This window comes from Meles meles, chromosome 4 (genome assembly GCF_922984935.1).
Source record: "Meles meles chromosome 4, mMelMel3.1 paternal haplotype, whole genome shotgun sequence".
In the NCBI taxonomy this organism is placed as follows: Eukaryota; Metazoa; Chordata; class Mammalia; order Carnivora; family Mustelidae; genus Meles; species Meles meles.
In genome coordinates this window covers 119,031,015-119,056,369 of record NC_060069.1, presented here as the reverse complement: position 1 = coordinate 119,056,369, position 25,355 = coordinate 119,031,015, and the positions used below count along the sequence as shown (strand labels likewise).

At 36.6% G+C, this 25,355-nt stretch overlaps 1 protein-coding gene across 3 annotated transcripts in view; it reads left to right on the top strand.

The window, feature by feature from the left end:
* The first annotated feature begins 4,173 nt into the window (after positions 1-4,173).
* The window catches only part of EPHA6 (EPH receptor A6), a 929,004-nt gene continuing 907,822 nt past the window's right edge, over positions 4,174-25,355 (top strand). For all 3 annotated transcript variants that reach the window (XM_046001268.1, XM_046001267.1, XM_046001266.1), the window contains exon 1: positions 4,174-4,618. In XM_046001268.1, coding sequence (XP_045857224.1) covers positions 4,237-4,618 — 382 coding nt within the window. In that variant the 5' untranslated portion in view covers positions 4,174-4,236. The remainder of the gene's footprint in view (positions 4,619-25,355) is intronic.

Sequence of the window (25,355 nt, the reverse complement as noted above, 5' to 3'; positions counted from 1 at the left end):
CAACACTTTTTATTTATGTTGCTTCTACTCTGACCTTAGAAAATGCAAATTACAGATACAAATGGATTAATTTACTCTTCTACTAGAATAAAATACTTAGGACTTTCTCAAGCCTTGAAACATGCTGAGTATTAAACATTATAATCCTTTTTTTTCTCAAAGGGATTAATTGCAGGTTGAGTCTTTTCTTTCATCATTTTAAAAAGCAAATAGTATTTGTGAATACTATTATTTCTACTGTAAATGGAAGCTTAAACTAGTTTCAGCGTTTTATATATATATTTAAATGAACAGTGGTTGATATACAATATCATATTAGTTTTAAGTGCACAACAAAGTGAGTCGACATTTTACGTTACGAAATGCTCACCATGATGAGTGTAGTTACCATCCATCACTATACAAAGTTATTACAATATTATTGCCTATATTCCCTATGCTGTAGTTTTTATCCCTGTGATTTATTTATTTTATAAGTGGAAGTTTGTACCTCTTAATCCCTTTTACCTCATATATTCCTTATTTAATGAAAATTTAATCATTCTTACCCGAATCCAGACCTGGTGTATGTACTATATATAATGAAGAATAGCAGTCTGAAAGAATACAAAAGAATTCTGAATATAGTACTGAAAAATGAGACACGAATGCTTTTCTGAATATGGGTATGATTCAAACAGACAAGTGCAGATAAATCTACATGAATATTGCATCTGGTTCACTGAGTGGCTTATAATTTTGAAACTGTCACATGTCAGCAAATATATCAACACTGCTAGAAAATCAAAAAGCAAGTACATTTCTGTTAAGTGAAATTGCTTCTACCTCACAGAAGATAACCACGATTATATTTTAAATAAAAAGTTAGCTTTTAAAAAATTACTTTTACTTAAATTTTCGATTTGTCTCTAAGTGAAGAGACGGTATGTGCTATCGTGAGTGCTGTGAAGTGTGTAAACCTGGCGATTCACAGACCTGTACCCCTGGAGATAAAAATACATTATATGTTTATTAAAAAAATACATTATATGTTTATTAAAAAAAAAAATTTGGAAGGTGAGGCGAACCATGAGAGACTATGGACTCTGAAAAACAACCTGAGGGTCAGGGGTGGGAGGTTGGGGGAACAGGTGGTGGGTAATAGGGAGGGCACGTTTTGCATGGAGCACTGGGTGTTGTGCAAAAACAATGAATACTGTTACGCTGAAAAAATAAATAAAATGGAAAATAAATAAAAAAATTAAAAAAAAATGCTCAACAAATATTTGTGAATGAATATCCATATACACTTATGTATGTGCATATATAAATATGTATATTTATATATGTACATACAATATATAACAATGGTCAAATAGTTACAGTTATTCTTTTGGAATCTCAATATAGTCAAAGGTCATGATAATTATATTTTCATTCATGTTCTTTGAGATGAGTTTTTACTTAAGAGGTCATTATCTTCTAGAAACACAATGACAATATCTAAATATAGAAAGCATAGTTTTATTTTAATATTGATGAAAATCTTGTAATTTTTTTTTCTTAAAAACCAAAACCAGAATATGACTATCAATTACTGGGCCAGGTAAGTAATATATTGTATCATGCTTCACTATGACTTATTTAAACAAACGAAAGTTGTGTATTGTAGGTGAACTGTAGGTCGGGGAAAATATAGAAAGCCAGTTTAAAAGCTGAAATCTAACTTTACAAAGGTCATGGAAATATATTGACAGTAAGTAAAAAATTGTTGGAAAAAAATATTGATTGATCATCAGTATAATGAATCCTTAACACTTCCAAGAACATTTATTTAGACTTCACAACTTACATTATAAAGCAGCCTTTTAATTTTACAGTTTGCAAATTATAAGTTGAGTCTGCAAATACCCATATGGTCAGTCAACATCAGTAAGAGTGGTAAAATTAGTAGTAAAATCAAATTTTACTCCTTTGAGTATATAAACTCCATATTGGTTGTCTTTTCATAAGTGATTTGCATATATTTAAATCGGCGTGGACATCTTTTTTTTTTTTTTAAAGATTTTATTTATTTATTTGACAGAGAGAGAGAGATCACAAGCAGGCAGAGAGGCAGGCAGAGAGAGAGGAGGAAGCAGGCTCCCTGCAGAGCAGAGAGCCCGATGCGGGGGCTCGATCGCAGGACCAGGCAGCGGCTTAATCCACTGAGCCACCCAGGCGCCCCTGGTGTGGACATCTTTAAAGAGAGGTAGTGTTTGAATTTGTAAGTAGAGTGAAAGTACAGTCACCAATCAGAAACCTTCCTTATATTCTCCAAATCACTTGCATTTCACGCAGCTGAATTAGACGTACGACCTCTTTTTCGCTGTCCTTGTCTCTCCGCTTCCAGTTTATTTTAAGCCAATAACGGAACTTCATCTACCATAAATGACACAAACACGACAGCAAACACATCAAAGGGGAGGATCCTTTCTCTTCCAGAATTCTGTAAGCGTGGAACGCTGACCCTTTGGTCCTTGATCTACCATTTCCCCAACACTTGCCACTGTGCCATCACCCTCTGCCCACTTTGAATGTATCATTCTACCCTTTATAATGCCGTTCTTTCCTCTTCTCGGTTCAGCTTTCTCCATTGCCACAAATATTTCTTCAAAATATCCTGAGTTTTGAGGTGGGCTTTTCAACCTCACTGGACTGTGACTGAAAGAAAATGATGACGCTAATAACAGTAACAGCGAATAAACTATTACAGAACTATTACAGAACCCCTCACTAGCGATATAGGTTGCTCGGCGCCGGCCTAAAACAAAACAAAACAAAACAAAACAAAACAAAACAAAACAAAGCATTAAGTTTAGCCTGAGAGCATTCCTCCTTCCTTTTCCCTTCCTTGTGTGAGGAGTCGCCTCTACCTGCGAACAGTGGAGGCATTTTTGTTGTCGACTAACCCCCTCTAGCGCCGAACTGGCAGCATCCGAGCCGCGGTTGCCAGGAGGGCCGAGCGCAAGGCTTGGCGGAGCTCAATAGAGCTGGTGGCCTCGGGGCGAGGGCGTGAGGCTACGGACGCGAGACCTCTCTCTGTTAGCACTGCGTGTTGTCCCGGCCCTGCTATGAGGACCGCGTGATCCCACCAAGTAGCCAGTGAGTCCGCTGCTTCCCACCAACCCGAGCGCTGGGAGGGAGTAGGTGCCGCGAGGGGGCGGCTTGCGTGGAGAGAGCAGTCCGCTCGCCGCGCACTTGGGGACGCCGCGGATGTTGCCGCGCGCCTGTCAGCCTTCGGGCTGTACGGAGCTCACGGTCCGACGTCGCCACGCCGAGGCTACCCCAGGGGCGCTCCAGGCCCCCGGAATCACAGCACCCATGACTGCGACAATGCTCGTGACCTCCATCGCGAAGTCACCTCCACACGCGACGCGAAGACCTCAGTAAGCCGCGGAGCCTGACACCCGCCGGTATCCAGCCTGATGTGACTCTCCTCAGCTGCTTGCTCTCTCTTTTTGGTTTTCTAGGACTCGAAGCCGCGGAGGCGGCCGCAAAGTTGAGGCGCTCGCCCTAGTGGGCAAGTTTGGGCGATCGGAGCTGAGGAGGGGTTAGGTTGGCGGCCGCCACCAGGCTCGCCCCAGACCGGGAGCACTTGCCCACAGCACTTACCCCCTCCAGCGGCGGAAATATGAAGTCAGGGGGAAGCGGTGTAGGGGGCTGACTGGTCCTAAAGCGCTCGGCGCTGCTGCCGGGAAATGGGAAGCAAAGTGCTTGGGGGACTAAGTCCGGCCTCAGAGATGCTTAGAAAGAGGCTGCCAAGGCCGAGGCTCTTCGCGCACGCGGAGGAGTTGGAGGTGTCCGTTGTGCAAGCGCTGCCGTCGCCACCTAGGCGAGGTGCTAGGGGCGCAGCCCGTACGTAGCTTGCTGGACTACTCGCGGCCCCCCGAAGCCACTTCGTTTGCTCGGCTCTGGCCACACCGGCCCGAGGAGTGCCTGCGATCCCTGTGCCGCTTCACGGCTGCTCTGTCTCTCCGTCTTTTGGCTCCGCAAGTGCCCACGTCAGTCCGGAGAGGCGCTCGGGCCGCCTGAACTGCCCGCCGCACCTGGTCGTCCCTCCCCTTATCCCCCCGTGAGGCGCCCTCCCCCGCCACCTCGCTCCCCTCCCCCGCCACCTCGCTCCCCTCCCCCAAACCACAGCCCGAGCTCGCTCCTGCGCGCGCGCTCTCCCGGGCCCAAGTGAATAGTCCTCGCGCGAGCGGGACACGGTGGTGGATGCAATTCCGCTCGCTTACAGCCGCCAGGAGCTCCCTGGCGCCGCAGGCAGCGTCCTCCTCCCAAGCAGCTGCGCCTGCACCTGGGCAGCCTGGACCTTCGTGCCCTGCTCCCGGGGCCTCGCGCGGGGGGCGCCCCGGGACACCTCCTGCGGCCCGGGTGGAGGAGGAAGAGGAGGAGGAAGAAGACGTAGACCCGGACCCCTTCCCTACGCAAAACACCTGGCTTCGCTGTTGTCAATTCTCTTTAAGTGAGAGAAGAAGAGAGCTGGGGAGAGTCATGGGGGGCTGTGAAGTCCGGGAATTTCTTTTGCAATTTGGGTTCTTCTTGCCTCTGCTGACAGCTTGGCCAGGCGACTGCAGTCACGTCTCCAACAACCAAGGTAAGGGACGGGGAGGAGAAGGGGGAGGGGGCAGGAGGAGGCGGGTGCTCTGTGGGCCGGTGCATTGGTAGCCTCCTGCAGGTAACTTCGTCCCGGGGTAGGCTTCTCAGGGCTCACCACAGGAGAGGTCGAAGGATGTCCGCTTACCAGAGCGCCGGGACCGGCGACCTCAGGAGTTGCTGTCCCTTTTGCTCCCAAATGTCTTTAAACGGATGTGTGGGCATCAGCAGTAGTTGGGTCCCACCGCTGGCGGCCGCGGGACCTCTCCAGGCAGTGCTGTCTCCACAGGAGGTCAGGCTCCGTGCACATGTTTAATGGACTTACGGCCCTTCGCGGTTGCTTGCAGCACGGTAACATGTAGCTTCTCACTTGCCTTCATGAAAGCAGATAGCTCCCGCTGTACTCTAGGACCAGATACCAGCCTTTTGCGTGTGGTAGCTATACTGCCCTCGCCCAGCCGCAGCCCCCTTACTCCATCCAGACCGAATGTAGACTTGTTCGAAATTATTCCTGGACAAGATGCCCAGATTTATTTTTGTGGTTTCTTCCTTGAGATGGCAGGGGTGGGGTGGGGGCGGGGAGACAAACATTAAGTGTGAATTTCCAAGTTGTGAATATCCTATTCATAAGGTCGAGTCACTGGCAGATTTTTTAGGAAGAAGACTTTGTTTCAGTAGGTAAAGTGTAAAGTATGTGAATAGTATGTGAAAAGTGAAAGTCAGGTTTACCAAGTAGAAAACACTGAGAATTTTGAAGATTTTCTTTTCTTCTGTTCAGCAATCTTTATGAGACATATCTCAGTGGATTTCTGCTATGAATATTTAAGGATCTATAAAAAATATCACCTGCATAATCTAAATCCCTTGAAGCAAGCTGCGAACCACCATAAAAGTTTTCCAGCATGTACCTGGCTGGATGCTTTCGTTGGCACTGTGATGACCATCAATATGTCATCTGTTATGTTACACTTTTCTAAAGACCTCAAATATAAAACTTCAGTTATAGTTACTAATTAACATGTAAAGCCTCGAAATAACTTGCGGATATAAAAATGGAGGTCAGATGACATAAAAATGTGCACTTGCTTTGTGAGGATGGGAAGGTTAAATGAGAAGGCAAGTAAAACAACACAGCCTTTTTTGTTGTCAACATAAGACTATTTCATTTTACTTGGGAAGATAATCAATTCAGAATAAGTATCAGTTCTTATTTATATGGCTGGTACTTTTGACATGTTTTCCTAATTCATTCTTTCTTTCTTTCTTTTTTACCTACTAGATTGCAATCATAAATGCATATGTAAATTTGGAAATCATACATAACTTTCATGCCTTTGAAGATAAAGAAAATAAGTGCCACCTATAGTGCCATACTTGTCTGTGGTGGTGTTATACCTCCACACACACATTCCTCATATGTTTCCATTGGCATTACATATTGAAGGAGAAGTTACTTAATATATCTCTGCGAAAAGAGAACATTGTAAGAAATAACATAAAATTATTTACTTGAACTTTTTTTGTAGGGAGAGAAAAACAATTTTTAATAATCAGAAATTCAGACATTTATATTGTACTCTATGTTAGTATTTAGTATGTTAATATATATCTCTTTAGTAGCCTCACTAAAAAGATAGTCACTTACCAGAAATCTTTAACAGTTATTTCAATGCAATAATTTCCCTAAATCAGCATTTAGTTTCTCATTAAGTGTCTGCGATGTACCAGTTACCATCGTAGGCCCTGAGGAAACTAACATAAATAAAACACATATAAGAATCTCCGAACAACTAAAGTGCCATTCTACCAAAATATGTCAAGTGTTAAAGTATAACCTTTCACATTCATATTAAATTTAAGGGTATGGAGGAGTTATTTGTTATCCTTTTGCAATAATTTTTATTTGTTTATTGTAATGACTTTCCCATAGTTTTTAAAGACATCTTACCTAAAATATTTACCATATATATAATTTATGTGTTTTCATCAATTAGCTTAAACAATGTCTGTGAATGAATAATACTCAGTTTACCCATCCATTAAGTAGGATCATTAAAGGTAGACTACTAAACCTCTAAATTTTCACTGTTACAAAAAAATCACAGGCTATGCATAAGATTATAGTTGACTATATTGTACCTAAAGTCTAAGTTGGGTAAAATTTAGGAGTTCTTCAATACAAAATTATAGAGAAACTATGCTCAGGTATTTTTATCATACACAAATGATAGCTTATAAAATGTTTTATGCAGTCTAAACTCCTGGTGATTAGAAATTATGCCTTATGTTATTTTGAAATAACTTTTGAATACTGAAATCATCATATGAATGGTTAATAAAATGTCAAACTTCAGAACATTATTATTAACATTCTGGAGATGTTTTTTAACTTGCAGTTTCATAAATAACATGAATTAAAACATATCAGTTTTTAAACATTGAAAACAGGCCATTACAGTGTGTATACAATATAAAAATAATATAAAATATAAATTAGATTTGTTATACACATGATAGTAAATATTAGTAATATGATTATTATTTAATTTTAAGGAGCTAGCATTTGTTTTCCTAGTAACTTTTCCTAAGAGTTAATGGAATTTATGTTTTATTTTTTAAATTTGTTAAAGGGCAAAATTTCATTTTTATATAACTTGCTTTCTGATTAAGGATACTCACAAAGTAAGTTTTTTAATGTTACTTATCTGTTTTTACCAAATTATATAAAAATCTATCATGGTTGAAATGAATAGATTCACCTTCTTCCCCTCTCCTATTTTTCCATACTTAAGCAAGGTAAAATGAAAATGACAAAAAAGTGAACTACCTAATTTTTAACATGATGCTTAACAAGGTACTGAGAGTAAGTCGACTATAGGAAGCATCTCTTGCCCTTTAACTGGCTCTGAAGCTCTGCACTATAAAGACAAAATAAATCAATTTGACTCTCTCTTCCTATTACCTAAACCTCCTTGAATCGATCAGAAAGTAGAGTTGCTTCCTAGATCACTTCATCTGATCAAGTAAGTGAAAACATGATTTGTGTTCAAATTTCTCTTATTCTATTAATTTTCCCTCTATTTAAAACCACAGTATTTATTAGGTGTTGCCAATTTTTATTTAAAAATAACAGATTCTACTTTCTCTCTGCATAAGCTTTTATTTCTGTTCTGGAAATTTAGGTAAATATAAAGCATTATCTTGTTTCATGTGTAAGTAACCAAGTTTATCAATTACAGTGGTTAGTAGCCACCAGGGGTCCATTTATTCAAAGATTACTCTGCTTTAGCAAATAGTACTGTATAGCTAAAAAGAGTTCACTTATTTCTTCAGGTTATGTTTCCAAAAATAATCAGATATTAAAATAATTCGTTCAAGCAAAATATGGTTTGCATGCAAGGGTCTAGTGAACTCATTTTACTACCAACATTGTGTGAGTTGATCTTTTGTTTTTTTCCCAGGGAACTCAGGACAAATTAAGTAAACAAGCAAAACAATAGTCTGATTTGTTAGTTTCGTTGAATTCATTAAATTGAGTGTAAAATCTACTGATTTGTTTATAAATACAGGTGAGCATACCTGAGCAGAAAAATATCTGCTTAATGAAATTTATAGCCTTAAATTAGTTGAACTTCTATAAGTATTGTTCACGAACTGTAAAACTAAATACTGTTCTTATATTTATAGAAAGGGATGAATAGAAAAATTTTCAGAAAGTTTGAGTCAACTTTACTGAAAATATTAAAAATTTTGTAGGGAGAGAAATGAGAGAAACTGGATGATTTAAATGAGAGAAACTGGATGATTTAAAAAGTATATTTCTTTTTTTTTAATTTTTTTTATTTATTTGACAGAGAGAAATCACAATTAGGCAGAGAGGCAGGCAGAGAGAGAGGAGGAAGCAGGCCCCCGCAGAGCAGAGAGCCAGATGCAGGGCTTGATCCCAGGACCCTGGGATCATGACCTGAGCCGAAGGCAGAGGCTTTAACCCACTGAGCCACCCAGGTGCCCCTAAAAAGTATATTTCTAAAAGAACTTTCACCTAGATTAAATTTTTTTAAAGGTTTTATTTATTTATTTGACAGAGAGAAATCACAAGAGAGGCAGGCAGAGAGAGAGAGGAAGGGAAGCAGGCTCTCCGCTGAGCAGAGAGCCCGATGTGGGACTCGATCCCAGGACCCTGAGATCATGACCTGAGCCGAAGGCAGCGGCTTAACCCACTGAGCCACCCAGGCGCCCCCTAGATTAAATTTTTAAGGATAAACTATTCATAGTTGTAAAGGTGCAGGAGATTGTAATCACATGCCTTCCTAATTAACTATAAGTACAAAAACAAACTACAATGTAAATTTATCGTATATTTACAAATAGAGTAAATCATTGTATAATTATTCACTATGATTAGTATTCAAAGTAGAAAGACAAAATCTTTGATATGTATTGATCATATAAGTATTGTTTGCTCTGGGTTTGGTATAAGACCATATCTAAAAACTTTTTCATGTGTAAAAATTATAGAGTGTTCTTTAAGAATCTCTTCTTCAATACAGAAGTACCATGAATAAAGTGGTTTTATTTGGATTTTCTTAAGAGGAAAAATATGTATCTAAAGTATAAGACCAAATTAATGTTTACATTTTTTAACTTTTTTATATTTTCAAACTTTTCCGTATAGATTTGCATTACTTTTTTGTTACAAAATTAAATGTTAAGAAAAATATTAGAGTAGAAATCCTTTGCTTTCTTCTCTCATCATTGCCAATATAAACTAGCTCAAAAGGCATTATAGATTTCTTGTATTTCCTTCTCCCAATCTTTTTTCCCCATTGCAGGCACCGTGTTTCAGTCTTTTTCTTCACACACCTGAGTACTTCTGACTACATACTGCCTTTGTCCAAAATAGTGAAAGGATAGTATTTTATACTGTACATCAACCGGATTCCAGCAGTAATAGAAGTTTCTTCCTTGTCTTTGACTCAACACTTTTTGGGGAGTGTAAATACCGTGGAGATCAATACATACAGTTAAGTAATCAAAATGGGTTGACTTTGCCCAAAGTACAGTCAATTATAATCAAACTAAACTTACACATACAGAGTAAAATTTTTCTACATCTATCATGTTCTTTTTAAAAAAATAATTTAAAAATATTTTTAAAATAATGCATATTTAATGTGTGCAACATATTTGAGATACTGGGTCTATAACATTTTGATCAATTTGTTATTTCATTAGAGTGGGAAGTGACATTTGAGCCACATTCTAGGGAGGAGAAAGCTAATGATAGAGTAGAGAGAATTGCATTCTAGGTACGGGAAATTGCCTGGGCAGTGATCTTGAAGGGAAATGAGCTTGGCACCTTTGAAGAAATATGTGTTCAGTGTGACTGGAGCTTACTGAACACGGAACAGAGTAGCATAGTGTAAGGTTTGAAAGATGGTTAGGAACTAGATCCTATAGAGAAGAAAAGGAGTCATGGTAAGAAGTAGTGCTTTAATATTATTCTAGGTAAAATGGGAAACTGTTGAGAGAGTTCAACAAATTTTCACTTTAAGAGCATTATGGCTAGTAAGCAAAGAGATAATTGGCATATGGCAAGAGTAGAATTAGGAGTTTGCCGCAGTTTGTTCAAGAGAGTGGTTATAGGGGCCTGACTTAGTGTGGTGGTAAAGCGATGGAGAGAAAAAGATGGATTTGAGGTGCATTTGGGAAGTAGAATTTATGGAACCATCTTATCTTTACAGAAAAGTAAATGTAGATATTCAACATTTATATCATTTTTCCCCCATGGGGTCCAAACAAATTTTTAATTACTTCCCGTAAAAATTACCTTGCTATATATAAGTACTGATAATTGACATGAGATATGAGTGATGGGGTGAAATACCCATTTTCTATTTTATTCAGCTCAAACTGTGGCTTGAAATGTAATTTAATAGTATAGTTTTGCTATTTCAAGTGGTTATACATAACATGCATTCATATTGGATCAAATCCCATTTGTTAATGCATTTCTAACATAATTTTCCATATATAGCTATTTTTTTGTCAGAGAGGGTAATGGCACAGGTGAATGGGTACATCTTCATAAAGCAGTATAGTAATCCCAACAGAATCTAGTTTTTAGCTAAAAAGAGCAATGTTTAGAAGTTTGGCTTATGTACCAGTTTTATTCATTTCTGTCAGGATCAGATTATTGGTATTGAAAACAAAAAAATCTAAGTGATACTAGATATAAAATAGATGTGTTTCAGATATTTTCCATTAGTCTTTTTTTTCTCTGCATTTTGTTAAAATGAAGGGAAACCAATGTTCAGAAAGTTTCTACACAGTAAATGAGATTTTAGGTTATATGATATTCTTGGGACGAGGTGAGGGAAGAAATTGTTCCACTAAACAATAGTAAATTGCATGTCATTTAAAAGATTTCCCTGACTAGTTAATTATCCATTACTTTGAGTTGTCTTTTAATAATATTATATGAGTGCCTTTATTAAATATAGAGAAACATAAATAGTCCTAACTTAACAGGCATACAAACTTAGGGTATATTTAGAAAATTCATACTCTAGAGAGATTTCATTTAAACATTTCCAGTTAAATGTTTATTGAATGAAAATAAATATAAAAATAGCATTTTTCAGAACATTCTAAGCACTCAAGTAAAATGTGAGATTTACCATTTTGAATGTATATTTAAGAATATCTGTATTTTTACAGATAATTTTACAGATATTTTACAGATAATAATCTGTATTTTTACAGATATTCTTAAATATATATTCAAAATGGTAAATCTCACATTTTACTTGAGTGCTTAGAATGTTCTGAAAAATGCTATTTTTATATTTATTTTCATTCAATAAACATTTAACTTCTTATGGGATATACAACTTCAGTTTTCAATAGTAGATATTCTAAAACAAAATGGAAACATCCACTCCTTAGACAGATATTTATTGAAGGTCTACTATTTGATAGGTAGTGTACTTACCATATGTAAGGGTTCAAGGAGAAATTTCCCTCCCAGAAGGTATAATTCAATGACAAGTTTCCAGTCTCTTTTCAGATCTGGCAAGAAAAATTTGTTTCCTTAAAACTAGATACAAAGTCAATTAGAAATGCTTTAAAAACACATTTTTATGTGATAATATATAGCAGTACTGATGATAAGACCTCATAATATAGAACATTTTTGTACCACCTACTTCAAAGTAATATCTAATATTACATTTTATTTCAAAGTTAAGTCACTCAACAATCACATATTAAGCATCTCAGGAATTATGTTGGGTTCTGAGGCTATAATGATGATTATCATATAGTTTCTGTTCTTTAGGAACTCAGTCTGCTCTGTTGATATTGAATCATCTTTAGTTACTTGATAATTTTTATAAGATGAATAATTTTACAATAAGTGAGATTATTAGGAAGAAATGAAAGGGAGAAAAGAAATACTACCAAACTTTTATGCATTTTACTTGTGAAATTGATTCACAAGAATCTTCCAATGTTTTATGATGGGTATATATTTAATTATTTGAAGACAAAACAAATATGCATCTTAAAAATATATTCATGATACAAAATATATTTCACATATGTAATGGCTTTCCATGGACTGACATGTGGAGTGAGCTTTTGTTCAAAGGATATTAGACTGGCATATTTTGATGTGTTTATTTAAGGTGGTTTAATTATTAAAAACTGTAATTTATGCTGAAAATGAAAATGCAAGTTTCCAGTATGAAATAGCAGCAAGCATACCTTTTAATTGACCTTTGTAGTAAGAATTGAGGTTAAAGTGTGTACTTTCAGTCCACGTTCTGAAAAATACATTCAGCTGCTTTTCTGGGATACTGACGAGTCCTCTAGCTTTTGGCCTGCTTGATGACCTGTACTTGGATATAAATGAGAATTCATCGCTTTTCCTCCTATTCATTTCATACTTCAGGTGTAAAAGTCATTCTTATTTTCTGATCATAGGAAATATACTTCTTTACTGGATGTTCAGGAGGTGGAAATAATTAATGTTATTTTTGTCTTATAATTTATGTTAGGTATCTTTGTGAATATCTGGAGCTGATAAAAAGTAGGCATATATGCACATATATACATAACTTAATCATTTATTATGTTAAATTTAAAATAGCGGTATGATAATTATATATTCTTTCAGGTTGGTTATACTGTATTATGATAGTTATATTTTGTGGTACATGAGTTTGCAATGAGAAACGCATTATTGGATAGTACATAAAGGGCAATATCTAGAATAAGGAAAACATTTGCCCACAATTAAAAAAAAATCAACAAATAGAAATTTTCCTACCTATGATGTTTATTAGTAGGTATATTTAAGCAAGTTAATAAAGATAAGTGTTTTGTGTACTAAGAAATACATTTATGTATTCCAGATAAGAATAATCAAAAACTAACAAATGATTGTCCCTTAATTTGAGTTGAATTATATCTTAATATATTTTAATTTTTACTTTAAAAGGCAGAAATTTGTTCCTTGTGTTGCTGACAGATGATACTTTAATATAACTGAAGATAATAGAAATGAAGTGTACAGAGAATTAAAATGTGCAGAGACCAATTGATAGTTTAGATAACTGAAAATTGATAAAAAAAATTGGTAGTTTAGATAACTGAAACTTACTTTTAAATATGACGCAGTAGCTAAGTGATTATACAGATACCAAAATGAAAGAAAAATAGAGATAGAAGAGAGAGCTGAATTATGGTACTACTTAAAAATTGAACCCGTTTGGCAAAAGGGTCTCTCATTAGATATCTTGGATAAAATTCTGACTTAGATTCCTTAATTTCTGCAAGTATGGAAGTGTCTGTTGATGAGAATCTTAGCTAAAACTTAAACCACAAACTGCAAATTTTCTTCCATACTCCCTCTGGATTTAAAGAATACTTAGATAATGTTTATTTTGTGAATGCAAGTGAATATAATATGAATATAATTAATTATATTAAGTGTAATAGGAAATAGCCGAGCAAACTAGTAGATAACATTTACAAAATCGTAAGAGTTTTGTCAGTTTCCAAAATTAAATAAAATCTATACATCGGTGTCCTTGTTTACAATTAGTACATCTCAACAAGAAACTAAGTGTAATAGGACAATTTTAGGATATTAGAACATTCAGTCTTAGCTTGGCTGTTTTATATTCATAATTGAGGGAGGGAGCAGTCAGAAAGAGGTCTCAATTTTATCTGGGAAAAAAAAAACCCAAATTTCAGAAGTACATACTGTTTGTATAATATATTGCTTACTATAGTTCAAAATAAGTAAAAATTAACATGCTTCAACTTTACTGTTATATTTATGACACTATATTAGAGCAAAAATATACTTATGGTAGGTACAATAACTTTTACTGTCTTACATTGTATAGTATAATAACTTCATTTTATAGTTTAGAAAAACTGTAGTTCACCCAAGTTATTAAAGATATGTTTCGTTCTTTGTTTAATAAAAATTAAATATGTAAGAATCTTTATAATATTCTCTAGTTTATGATCAGAAATCTGTGCATGCAGTGTTTTTTTCAAGAGCCCTGTTACCTAGTAAAGCAGAATTAAAATTTAAGAATTTATTTTAAAGGTTAGATTTTGAAAGATTTAGTATGCTTATTAAAACTAAATGAAGTTTCTTTTTTTTCCCTAAAAATGTAACCAAGCCTTAAAGTCAGTTAAAATTGTAAGCTTATTTCTATAATAAAGTGTTCAAATACTTTTTCATTGCAATATAGCTATAGTTACCTTTGGGCTTTTTATTCATTTTTATTTTTATTACATAGGTATAATACTTCATTTCTTAATCTACATGGTTTGTTTATAATTTTTGTCTAGCATTCTCCAACTACCCCAATAGTAAGTGTACCTTCATACAATTTTTAAATGAAATATATTGATACTTGCTATTTTTTTTCCACTGTGCTGGGAACAGGAAATACAAAGGCAAGCCATTGCCAGGAAGCTCTGAGAGCCTAAGGTTTAACTAATTAGGCTATTTCTGTGTCAGTGAATAATTAAAATGTTAATTTATATATCAAAGTAATATGGATTAGTTATTGCATAGATAACTTCACATCCTTGAACCGTTGTTTACAGAGATGAAAAGATAAATGTACTGTTCTATGAATTAATATATGGATACACTGAGAATAAATATTCATTTAATATATTGGCCATTACTTTGTGTGACTGCTAGAAATGAGATAAGTAAGATCTACTCCTGACCTTTAGGGCAGTGTTGTGGAATGGAAGAGATATACCTGACAGTTAAATATCAACAATATATTATTGCAAAGATGAAATGAAGAGAAATAACATAAAACTTGACAAAGAAATAAGCTTGAGTTACCCATGGGAAATGAAAATGAGCCTCTCGTTTATCAGGATTCATCATCATGAATATATGAAACTAGTAAGAGAATTAAAATGCATAACTCCTTCAGAGACCTCAATTTTAAAGTTACATTGAATAGTTCCTCTGCACTTAAAGATTAAAATTTATTCTGCATGTAAATGCAAAGTAAATATCCAAGTAAGTAATGTCTTACATAAAACTTTCAAGTAAGTGGTACAACTTGACTTTTTCTTTCAAAGTTTTATTAGGTTCTTTAAGAAATACATTTAATGGTGGTAGCTGCTTTTACCAAAAAAACCCACAAAATCTTTTGGAGGATTGTATGAGTTTTTTTCCACTGAATATTTTACGTTTAGATGAAGGTACAATTGGCAATATCCATATTGCCATATCCATTATATTTAATTTAAAGATTAAAATCTTTCTATAGATTCTTGCTATCTCCTACTATGTTAATTTTTTGTTTTATTATAATTCTCTTTCCTAAGTCTGTTAAATATTTTTAGCAGTGTTTCAGAACTTGGAAATTGCTGGTATTCCCTAATATCTGTCTTGAGAAATAAGTAAATTGTGGTCTGATCAATCCTGCATTTTATACTTGAAAAATGTACCTATAAAAATACATAGAGATAGAAATTGCTGCCAGAACTTGGTATTTTTAAACAAGGAAAAATCAATAACAGATTATCTGTTGACATTTAGATTTGTACATTTAGAATGTCAAAAGCTCTTAAAACTATCAATTTAGTTCCTAAATTACAATAATATTCTTATTTTCAAATCTAACTTTTTATGGTTCTTATCCTCCCTCCAATTTAAAGGTGTACTCTCAAAAAAAAAACAATTAATTGAAATAATTACAGATCTCTTTACAAACTGGATTTTAAATGACTAGTTAAAAAATTAGAAATCTGAGAGGAGAAGGGAGTTGAGGAAAATTGGAGGGGGAGATGAACCATGAGAGACTATGGACTCTGAAAAACAATCTGAGGGTTTTGAAAGGGAGAGGGGTGGGAGGTTGGGGGAGCCTGATGGTGAGTATTATAGAGGGCACGTATTGCATGGAGCACTGGGTGTGGTGCATAAACAATGAAATCTGTTGCGAAAAAGAGAAAAAAAAATTAGAAATCTGCCAATAAATATAGTGGATTACTTATATCTTTGGATGCATCTATCTTTATTGTTGTTATATTATGATATGCTGGTGCAGGCATTATTTCTATCCTGTGAAAATAAATATCATTATAAGGGATATTATAGTTGGTTTAATATACTTCTTCTCCTTTAATCATTATGTGAACCTGGAATATGGTTACTGCCATGTCATAAAAATTATTTTAATTCTATGCCAGAAATATTTTCTTCCACAGGAGATGATTAACCTAGACTGTTGGAATCTGACTTTTTGCCAGACTCTGGTAGATTGATAATATTTTTTTGAGGCTTAATATCCTAATTGTAAAAGATTATGACATTATATGTACCGCACTGTACACACATAATGCTTATAACATGAAGCCCATTCTCCAAAAGCACCACTAGCTTGGTGGAAAGTTCTATTCCTGATGTGACACCAGAATTTACAAAGCTTATATGCTATCTATAAAACTGAGGGAAAAACCCACAAATTTCCTCTTTATTGTATTTGTCACTGATATATTAATTCACTAAGTCCAAGATTATTCTGTTCAATGCAGTTGCTCTCAACTTCCAATTTAAAACTTTTACTTAATTCTATTTCAGTATAAAAGTAGGGACTGCTCCATGTGAATTGGCTATTTTTAATTTATCTCTAAAATAGCCAAAGCTATTAAATTGGAACTATTATGATTTTTTATTATGTCTAAGTTCTTTACATGCTGTTTACATATGTCATGTTAATTCCCAAGTATTTCTTTCAAGTTGTCTTTAAATAAGTTTATTACTGTTTGGATATCAAGATTTGCTTCAACCTCCCAAATTTCCCCACTCACCATTCCTTTTCCTCCAAGATTTGCTTCTGAGGATTCATGCACACATTGATCAATATTACATGCATGCACGAGAATGGCTGATACCTACTTATAGATGGAAAAGAGGGCAAGAGAAAGGCTCAAGTGAAGGAATATTTATTGCACGGAGCAAGGCTGTCACAAAAGCAAGTTCATGTGGCTTTATTGCAAGTGTCACTTTATCTTGAATCCACACATACTTGTAGAATCTTCTAATATTGTCTAGCTCTGAAAAACTTCTCAGTGGAAAAGGCTAGAAAAGAGTTAAAATGGGGCTAAAAATTTGAACAAGATCTGAGACTAAATCTTTAACTAAAAGCAAAGAAGTTTCCTTCCCCAGCTCTCATTTCTCAACAGTTAATATTTTTGAAGAACTTTATAGTTTTATGGTATTATGTCTATTGATCTTTTTCTCAGTTAATTTTCTGAGGTTTTTTTAATGTGTGGAGAATCTTTGCACATCCTATTTGACTGTATTCTCTAGGTATGCTATGACTTTAGGTTGGTATATCATGCGTCCCAGAATGCTATGATATCAAACATTTCTTTTGAAGATATAAACTGTTCTAGAAAGCAATTAAGTAGAATATTGAGAGCTATTCATACACTTGGATCCATTAATTCTATGTTCATGAATTTAAATTCTTGGGAAATGCATAAAGACAGGCTAACATTTATATATGAGGATTTTTTCTCAGTCTTATTTATAAAACTGAAAAATTGGAATAAGAGTAAATGTCCCCAAATAGGAGAATCTTCATAGAGACATAACTTCCTTTATTTGGAAAAACTTCTTGAATGAGTACATGTGAATCAACAGGAGTTACTAATTCCTGTTTGGGAGACAGTGGAAAAGCTTGTTCTGCTATTAAAGAGAACATGGGAGAGATGGCAGAACCAGAAAAGAAACCTTATAAGAGAAACAGCCTGATGGAAATTCTAGGGTCAGTTTAGAGAAATCAAGAGGACAGTTTAAAATTGATAGTAACAGCCCTTCTATCTGAAGTTGTTTGCATGACTGAGATGTTAACAGATCCCTCCATCATCACCTGCACAATTTTATCAAAAATATGTTATGTTCCAGAAAAATGAGAATAGAAAATAGAAGTAAAAATTCTCCAAGGAGATAAGAACAGTTAGGTCACTACCACCCCCCAAAATAAATTCCTGAAGATAGAAGGTTTAGCTATTCAGCTAAATGAGGTTCCTCAGGAACTTGGCCCTATCCTGTAGGTGGTTAAGAACAGCAGCTGGGTCAGGAATTTTTTTCTCACCTCGTCCTAAAATGAGTCTCTAATCCCTTCAGAGGAGGCAGCATGGATCTATCTAACATGATAGCATTCCCACAGAAAATTTATAGAGGACAGAGAATTTTAAAATAAAAGAAACAACACTTCCTGTGTTTGCTATGTGTGCCATTTCTCTTATCATGAAATACAGATCAAATGTATAAGAAGTGGATTTTAGAGAAATAAAAGGGAAAGTGGTACTTTAACAATATGGAATCTTGTTTCGTGTGCTTTGACCACACTAACTTCACTTTCAGTTTTATGAATGCATACAATAGATTGTCCACCTGTTCTTTGCTCACGAAAATGATCCCTGAAGTCAGGGATTTGGCTATAGTTTCCAGCCAAAGTGAAAATGGGGGAATAGCTTAGCAAAAATGAAGGAACAGGGCTCTGTTTGCCTTCATCCCCTTTTTCCTGGATGATAAACGCTATATCATTTCCTAACACCACTATAGCTCCATCATGCTGAGCTTTCAAACACATTTTGCAGTGACAGCTACCAATTCTGTTCTCTCCTTGCTGCCTGATATCCAGCCAGGAGCTGACTTTACATCCTCTCTGATTTTTAGCAACCAGAGGATTAATTTGATCACATGCTATCACTGGCAAATGCCTCTCCAGCAAGGGTATATTTTGAATGACAACATTTCCAGATTTGGAGAAAATGTTAAAATAATAATGATTCATACAAACTGGTTGGGATTACCAGGGTCATCTCATAGGTGAAGCTTCAGATTCAGATTTTATTTTTGACTATGTTTTGGAGGTTGCAAGCTATCATAGCCAAGCTTTATAATGGTTGTAAAAGAGAGCACATTGTGCCATGCAGACCACTTTCTCTTAGGCTAATAAGTGTCATGTGTTTATCAAGAATAGTAGTGGTTATAAATATCCCTTTTTAAAAATATCTGATGAGGGGGAGCATCATTGCTTTCAGTTTTGGCAGAAAGAGTCCACATGGTACAAAAAGAAGGGAATACAATTAAATACAGTTATTCCCTTTTACAGCAAGCTGTTTTTTTTTTTTGTTTTGTTTTCTCATTTTAAATTTATTTATTTTTTCAGCGTAACAGTATTCATTGTTTTTGCATAACACCCAGTGCTCCATGCAGAACGTGCCCTCCCTATTACCCACCACCTGTTCCCCCAACCTCCCACCCCCGACCCTTCAAAACCCTCAGGTTGTTTTTCAGAGTCCATAGTCTCTTATGGTTCGCCTCCCCTTCCAATTTTTTTTTTTTATAAACATATAATGTATTTTTATCCCCAGGGATACAGGTCTGTGAATCGCCAGGTTTACACACTTCACAGCACTCACGATAGCACATACCCTCCCCAATGTCTATAACCCCCTCCCCCTCTCCCAAGCCCACCTCCCCCCAGCAACCCCCAGTTTGTTTTGTGAGATTAAGAGTCATTTATGGTTTGTCTCCCTCCCAATCCCATCTTGTTTCATTTATTCTTCTCCTATCCCCCTACCCCCCCATGTTGCTTCTCCATGTCCTCAAATCAGGGAGATCATATGATAGTTGTCTTTCTCCGATTGACTTATTTCACTAAGCATAATGCCCTCTAGTTCCATCCACTTCATCGCAAATGGCAAGATTTCATTTCTTTTGATGGCTGCATAGTATTCCATTGTGTATATATACCACCTCTTCTTTTTTTTTTTTTTTTTATTTGTTTATTTACAGCATAACAGTGTTCATTGTTTTGGCATCACACCCAGTGCTCCATGCAGTACGTGCCCTCCTCATTACCCACCACCTGGTCCCTCAACCTCCCAACCCCCCCACTCCCCCGCCGCCCCTTCATAACCCTCTAGTTGTTTTTCAGAGTCCATAGTCTCTCATGGTTCATCTCCCCTTCCAGTTTCCCTCAACTCCCTCTCCTCTCCATCTCCCCATGTCCTCCATGTTATTTGTTATGCTCCACAAATAAGTGAGACCATATGATACTTGACTCTCTCTGCTTGACTTATTTCGCTCAGCATAATTTCTTCCAGTCCCGTCCATGTTGCTACAAAAGTTGGGTATTCGTCCTTTCTGATGGAGGCATAATACTCCATTGTGTATATGGACCACATCTTCCTTATCCATTCATCCGTTGAAGGGCATCTTGGTTCTTTCCACAGTTTGGCGACCGTAGCCATTGCTGCAATAAACATTGGGGTACAAATGGCCCTTCTTTTCACTACATCTGTATCTTTGGGGTAAATACCCAGCAGTGCAATTGCAGGGTCATAGGGAAGCTCTATTTTTAATTTCTTCAGGAATCTCCACACTGTTCTCCAAAGTGGCTGCACTAACTTGCATTCCCACCAACAGTGTAAGAGGGTTCCTCTTTCTCCACATCCTCTCCAACACACATTGTTTCCTGTCTTGCTAATTTTGGCCATTCTAACTGGTGTCAGGTGGTATCTCAATGCGGTTTTAATTTGAATCTCCCTGATGGCTAGTGATGATGAACATTTTTTCATGTGTCTGATAGCCATTTGTATGTCTTCGTTGGAGAAGTGTCTGTTCATATCTTCTGCCCATTTTTTGATATGATTATCTGTTTTGTGTGTGTTGAGTTTGAGAAGTTCTTTATAGATCCTGGATATCAACCTTTTGTCTGTACTGTCATTTGCAAATATCTTCTCCCATTCCGTGGGTTGCCTCTTTGTTTTGTTGACTGTTTCCTTTGCTGTGCAGAAGCTTTTGATCTTGAGGAAGTCCCAAAAGTTCATTTTTGCTTTTGTTTCCTTGGCCTTTGGAGACATATCTTGAAAAAAGTTGCTGTGGCTGATATCGAAGAGGTTACTGCCTACGTTCTCCTCTAGGATTCTGATAGATTCCTGTCTCACGTTGAGGTCTTTTATCCATTTCGAGTTTATCTTTGTGTACGGTGTAAGAGAATGGTCGAGTTTCATTCTTCTACATATCGCTGTCCAGTTTTCCCAGCACCATTTATTGAAGAGACTGTCTTTTTTCCATTGAATATTTTTTCCTGTTTTGTCGAAGATTATTTGACCATAGAGTTGAGGGTCCATATCTGGGCTCTCCACTCTGTTCCACTGGTCTATGTGTCTGTTTTTATGCCAGTACCACGCTGTCTTGGTGATCACAGCTTTGTAGTAAAGCTTGAAATCGGGTAACGTGATGCCGCCAGTTTTGTTTTTGTTTTTCAACATTTCCTTAGCAATTCGGGGTCTCTTCTGGCTCCATACAAATTTTAGGATTATTTTCTCCAGCTCTTTGAAAAATATCGGTGGAATTTTGATCGGAATGGCATTGAAAGTATAGATTGCTCTAGGCAGTATAGACATTTTAACAATGTTTATTCTTCCAATCCAAGAGTATGGAACAGTCTTCCATCTTTTTGTGTCTTCTTCAGTTTCTTTCATGAGTGTTCTGTAGTTCCTCGAGTATAGGTCCTTTACTTCTTTGGTTAGGTTTATTCCCAGGTATCTTATGGTTCTTGGTGCTATAGTAAATGGAATCGATTCTCTAATTTCCCTTTCTGTATTTTCATTGTTGGTGTATAAAAAAGCCACTGATTTCTGTACATTGACTTTGTATCCTGCCACGTTACTGAATTGCTGTATGAGTTCTAGTAGTTTGGGGGTGGAGTCTTTGGGGTTTTCCATATAAAGAATCATGTCATCTGCGAAGAGAGAGAGTTTGACTTCTTCCTTGCCAATTTGGATACCTTTTATTTCTCTTTGTTGTCTGATTGCCGTTGCTAGAACTTCTAATACTATGTTGAACAAGAGTGGTGAGAGTGGGCATCCTTGTCGTGTTCCTGATCTCAACGGGAAGGCTGCAAGCTTTTTCCCATTGAGGATGATATTTGCTGTGGGTCTTTCATAGATAGATTTTATGAAGTTCAGGAATGTTCCCTCTATCCCTATACTTTGAAGCGTTTTCATCAGGAACGGATGCTGGATTTTGTCAAATGCTTTTTCTGCATCAATTGAGAGGACCATGTGGTTCTTCTCTCTTCTCTTATTGATGTGTTCTATCACACTGATTGATTTGCGAATGTTGAACCAACCTTGCAACCCAGGGATGAATCCCACCTGGTCATGGTGGATAATCTTTTTAATGTGCTGCTGGATCCTGTTTGCTAGGATCTTGTTGAGAATCTTTGCATCCATATTCATCAGTGATATTGGTCTGAAATTCTCTTTTTTGGTAGGGTCTTTGCCTGGTTTGGGGATCAGGGTAATGCTGGCTTCATAAAAAGAGTCTGGAAGTTTTCCTTCTGCTTCAATTTTTTGGAACAGCTTCAGGAGAATTGGTGTTATTTCTTCTTTGAAAGTTTGGTAGAATTCCCCAGGGAATCCGTCAGGTCCTGGGCTCTTGTTTTTTGGGAGGTTTTTTTTTTTTTTTTTTTTTTTTTTTTTTTTTTTGTTGTTGTTTTTGGGAGGTTTTTGATCACTGCTTCAATCTCATTACTAGATATCGGTCTATTCAGGTTGTCAATTTCTTCCTGGTTCAATTTTGGGAGTTTGTAGCTTTCCAGGAATGCATCCATTTCATCTAGGTTGCTTAGCTTATTGGCATATAACTGTTGGTAATAATTTCTGATGATTGTTTCTATTTCCTTGGTGTTAGTTGTGATCTCTCCCTTTTCATTCATAATTTTATTAATTTGGGCTTTCTCTCTTTTCTTTTGGATTAGTGTGGCCAATGGTTTATCGATCTTATTGATTCTTTCAAAAAACCAGCTTCTAGTTTCATTGATACGTTCTACTGTATCTCTCGTTTCTACCTCATTGATCTCTGCTCTAATCTTGATTATTTCCCTTCTTGCATGATTATTTCCCTTCTTGTTGTTGATTCTCCAGTTCTTTAAGGTGTAGAGACAGCTGGTGTATTCTGGATTTTTCAATGTTTTTGAGGGAGGCTTGGATGGCTATGTATTTCCCCCTTAGAACCGCCTTTGCTGTATCCCATAGGTTTTGGACCGAGGTGTCTTCATTCTCATTGGTTTCCATGAATTGTTTAAGTTCTTCTTTGATCTCCTGGTTGTCCCAAGCATTCTTAAGCAAGGTGGTCTTTAGCTTCCAGGTGTTTGAGTTCCTTCTGAACTTTTCCTTGTGATTGAGCTCCAGTTTCAAAGCATTGTGATCGGAGAATATGCAGGGAATAATGTCAGTCTTTTGGTATCGCTTGAGTCCTGCTTTGTGACCCAGTATGTGGTCTATTCTGGAGAAGGTTCCATGTGCACTTGAGAAGAATGAGTATTCTGTTGTTTTAGGGTGGAATGTTCTATATACGTCGATGAGGTCCATCTGGTCCAATGTTTCATTCAATGCTCTTATTTCTTTATTAATTTTCTGCCTCGATGATCTGTCTATTTCTGAGAGAGGCGTATTAAGATCTCCTACTATTATTGTATTCATATCAATATGACTCTTTATCTTGATTAATAGTTTTCTTATGTAATTGGGTGCTCCCATATTGGGGGCATAGATATTCACAATTGTTACATCGTCTTGTCGGATAGTCCCTTTAAGAATTATGTAGTGTCCTGCCGTATCTCTGACTACAGTCTTTAGTTTAAAATCTAATTTATCTGATATGAGAATCGCTACTCCGGCCTTCTTTTGAGGCCCATTGGCATGAAAGATGCTTCTCCATCCCTTCACTTTCAGTCTGGGTGTATCCTTAGGTTCAAAATGGGTCTCTTGTAGACAACATATGGATGGGTCCTGTCGTTTTATCCAATCTGCAACCCTGTGTCGTTTTATGGGCGCATTTAGGCCATTCACATTGAGAGTGATTATTGAGAGATAGGTTTTTATTGACATCGTGTTGCCTTTGAAGTCTTTCTGTCTATAGATTGTTTCTATATTTCTGTTCAATGATATTCTTAGGATTTTTTCTCTTTTATAGGACCCCCCTTAATATTTCCTGCAGTGTCGGTTTGGTGGTTGCATAGTCTTTTAAGCCTTGCCGGTCTTGGAAACTCTTTATCTCTCCTTCCATTTTAAATGTCAGTCTTGCTGGATAGAGTATTCTTGGTTGCATGTTCTTCTCATTTAGTACTCTGAATATATTTTGCCAGCCCTTCCTGGCTTTCCAGGTCTCTGTGGAAAGGTCTGACGGTATTCTAATGGGCTTTCCTCTGTATGTAAGAAGCTTCTTTGTCCTAGCTGCTTTTAAGAGGGTCTCTCTTGAAACATAATTCCCCATTTTAACGATAAGGTGCCGTGAGGACTTTCGAGAATCTAAAATCTTGGGAGGAAATCTTTCTGCCTCTAGTACATGAACGTTGTTTCCATTCGTGAGATTGGGAAAATTTTCATAGACAACTTCTTCCACTATATCTTCTAGACTTCTTTCTTTTTCTTCCCCTTCAGGGATTCCAATAATTCTGACGTTGGAACGTTTCATGGCATCGTTTATTTCCCTGATTCTGTTTTCGTGGCTTCTGAGCTGTTTGTTCCAGGCTTCCTCCTGATCCTTTCTCTCTATCTGTTTGTCCTCCAGATCACTAATTCTATCTTCTGTCTCAGTTACCCTAGCTTTTAGAGAATTTAGATTGGATTGGAACTCATTGAGAGCATTTTGAACATCATCCCTGGTGGCTTTCAGTTCTGCCCTAACATTGTGAACATCATCCCTGGTGGCTTTCAGTTCTGCCCTAATCAATTCTGTTTGGTCATCCATGGCTTTCTCCAACCTAGCTATTGCCTGGATAATTGTTAGTCTGAATTCCTTTTCTGACATATTGTCTATGTCGATAGCCATTAGCTCTGTTGCAGAAGGCCCATCCTCTGTATTTTTCTTCTGTTGGGTATTCCTCCTCCTAGTCATTTTGGTAAGAGATGACTAAACAGATGCAGCTGGACTTATCGATTGTGGTGCAGTCAATGTTCACCCTGGAACGCTTCTGTGCAATCAGGATTCCCCACCCAAATGAGAGAAAAAAGAAAAGAAAAAGAAATAGAGAAGAAGAAAGAAAAAAAAAGGGGAAAGAAAAGAGGGAAAAAAAGGAAAAAAAAAAGGAAAAAAAAAAAGAGAGAGAGAGATAGGAAAAAAGGGGAAGATAAAAGAGAAGGCTCAGCCC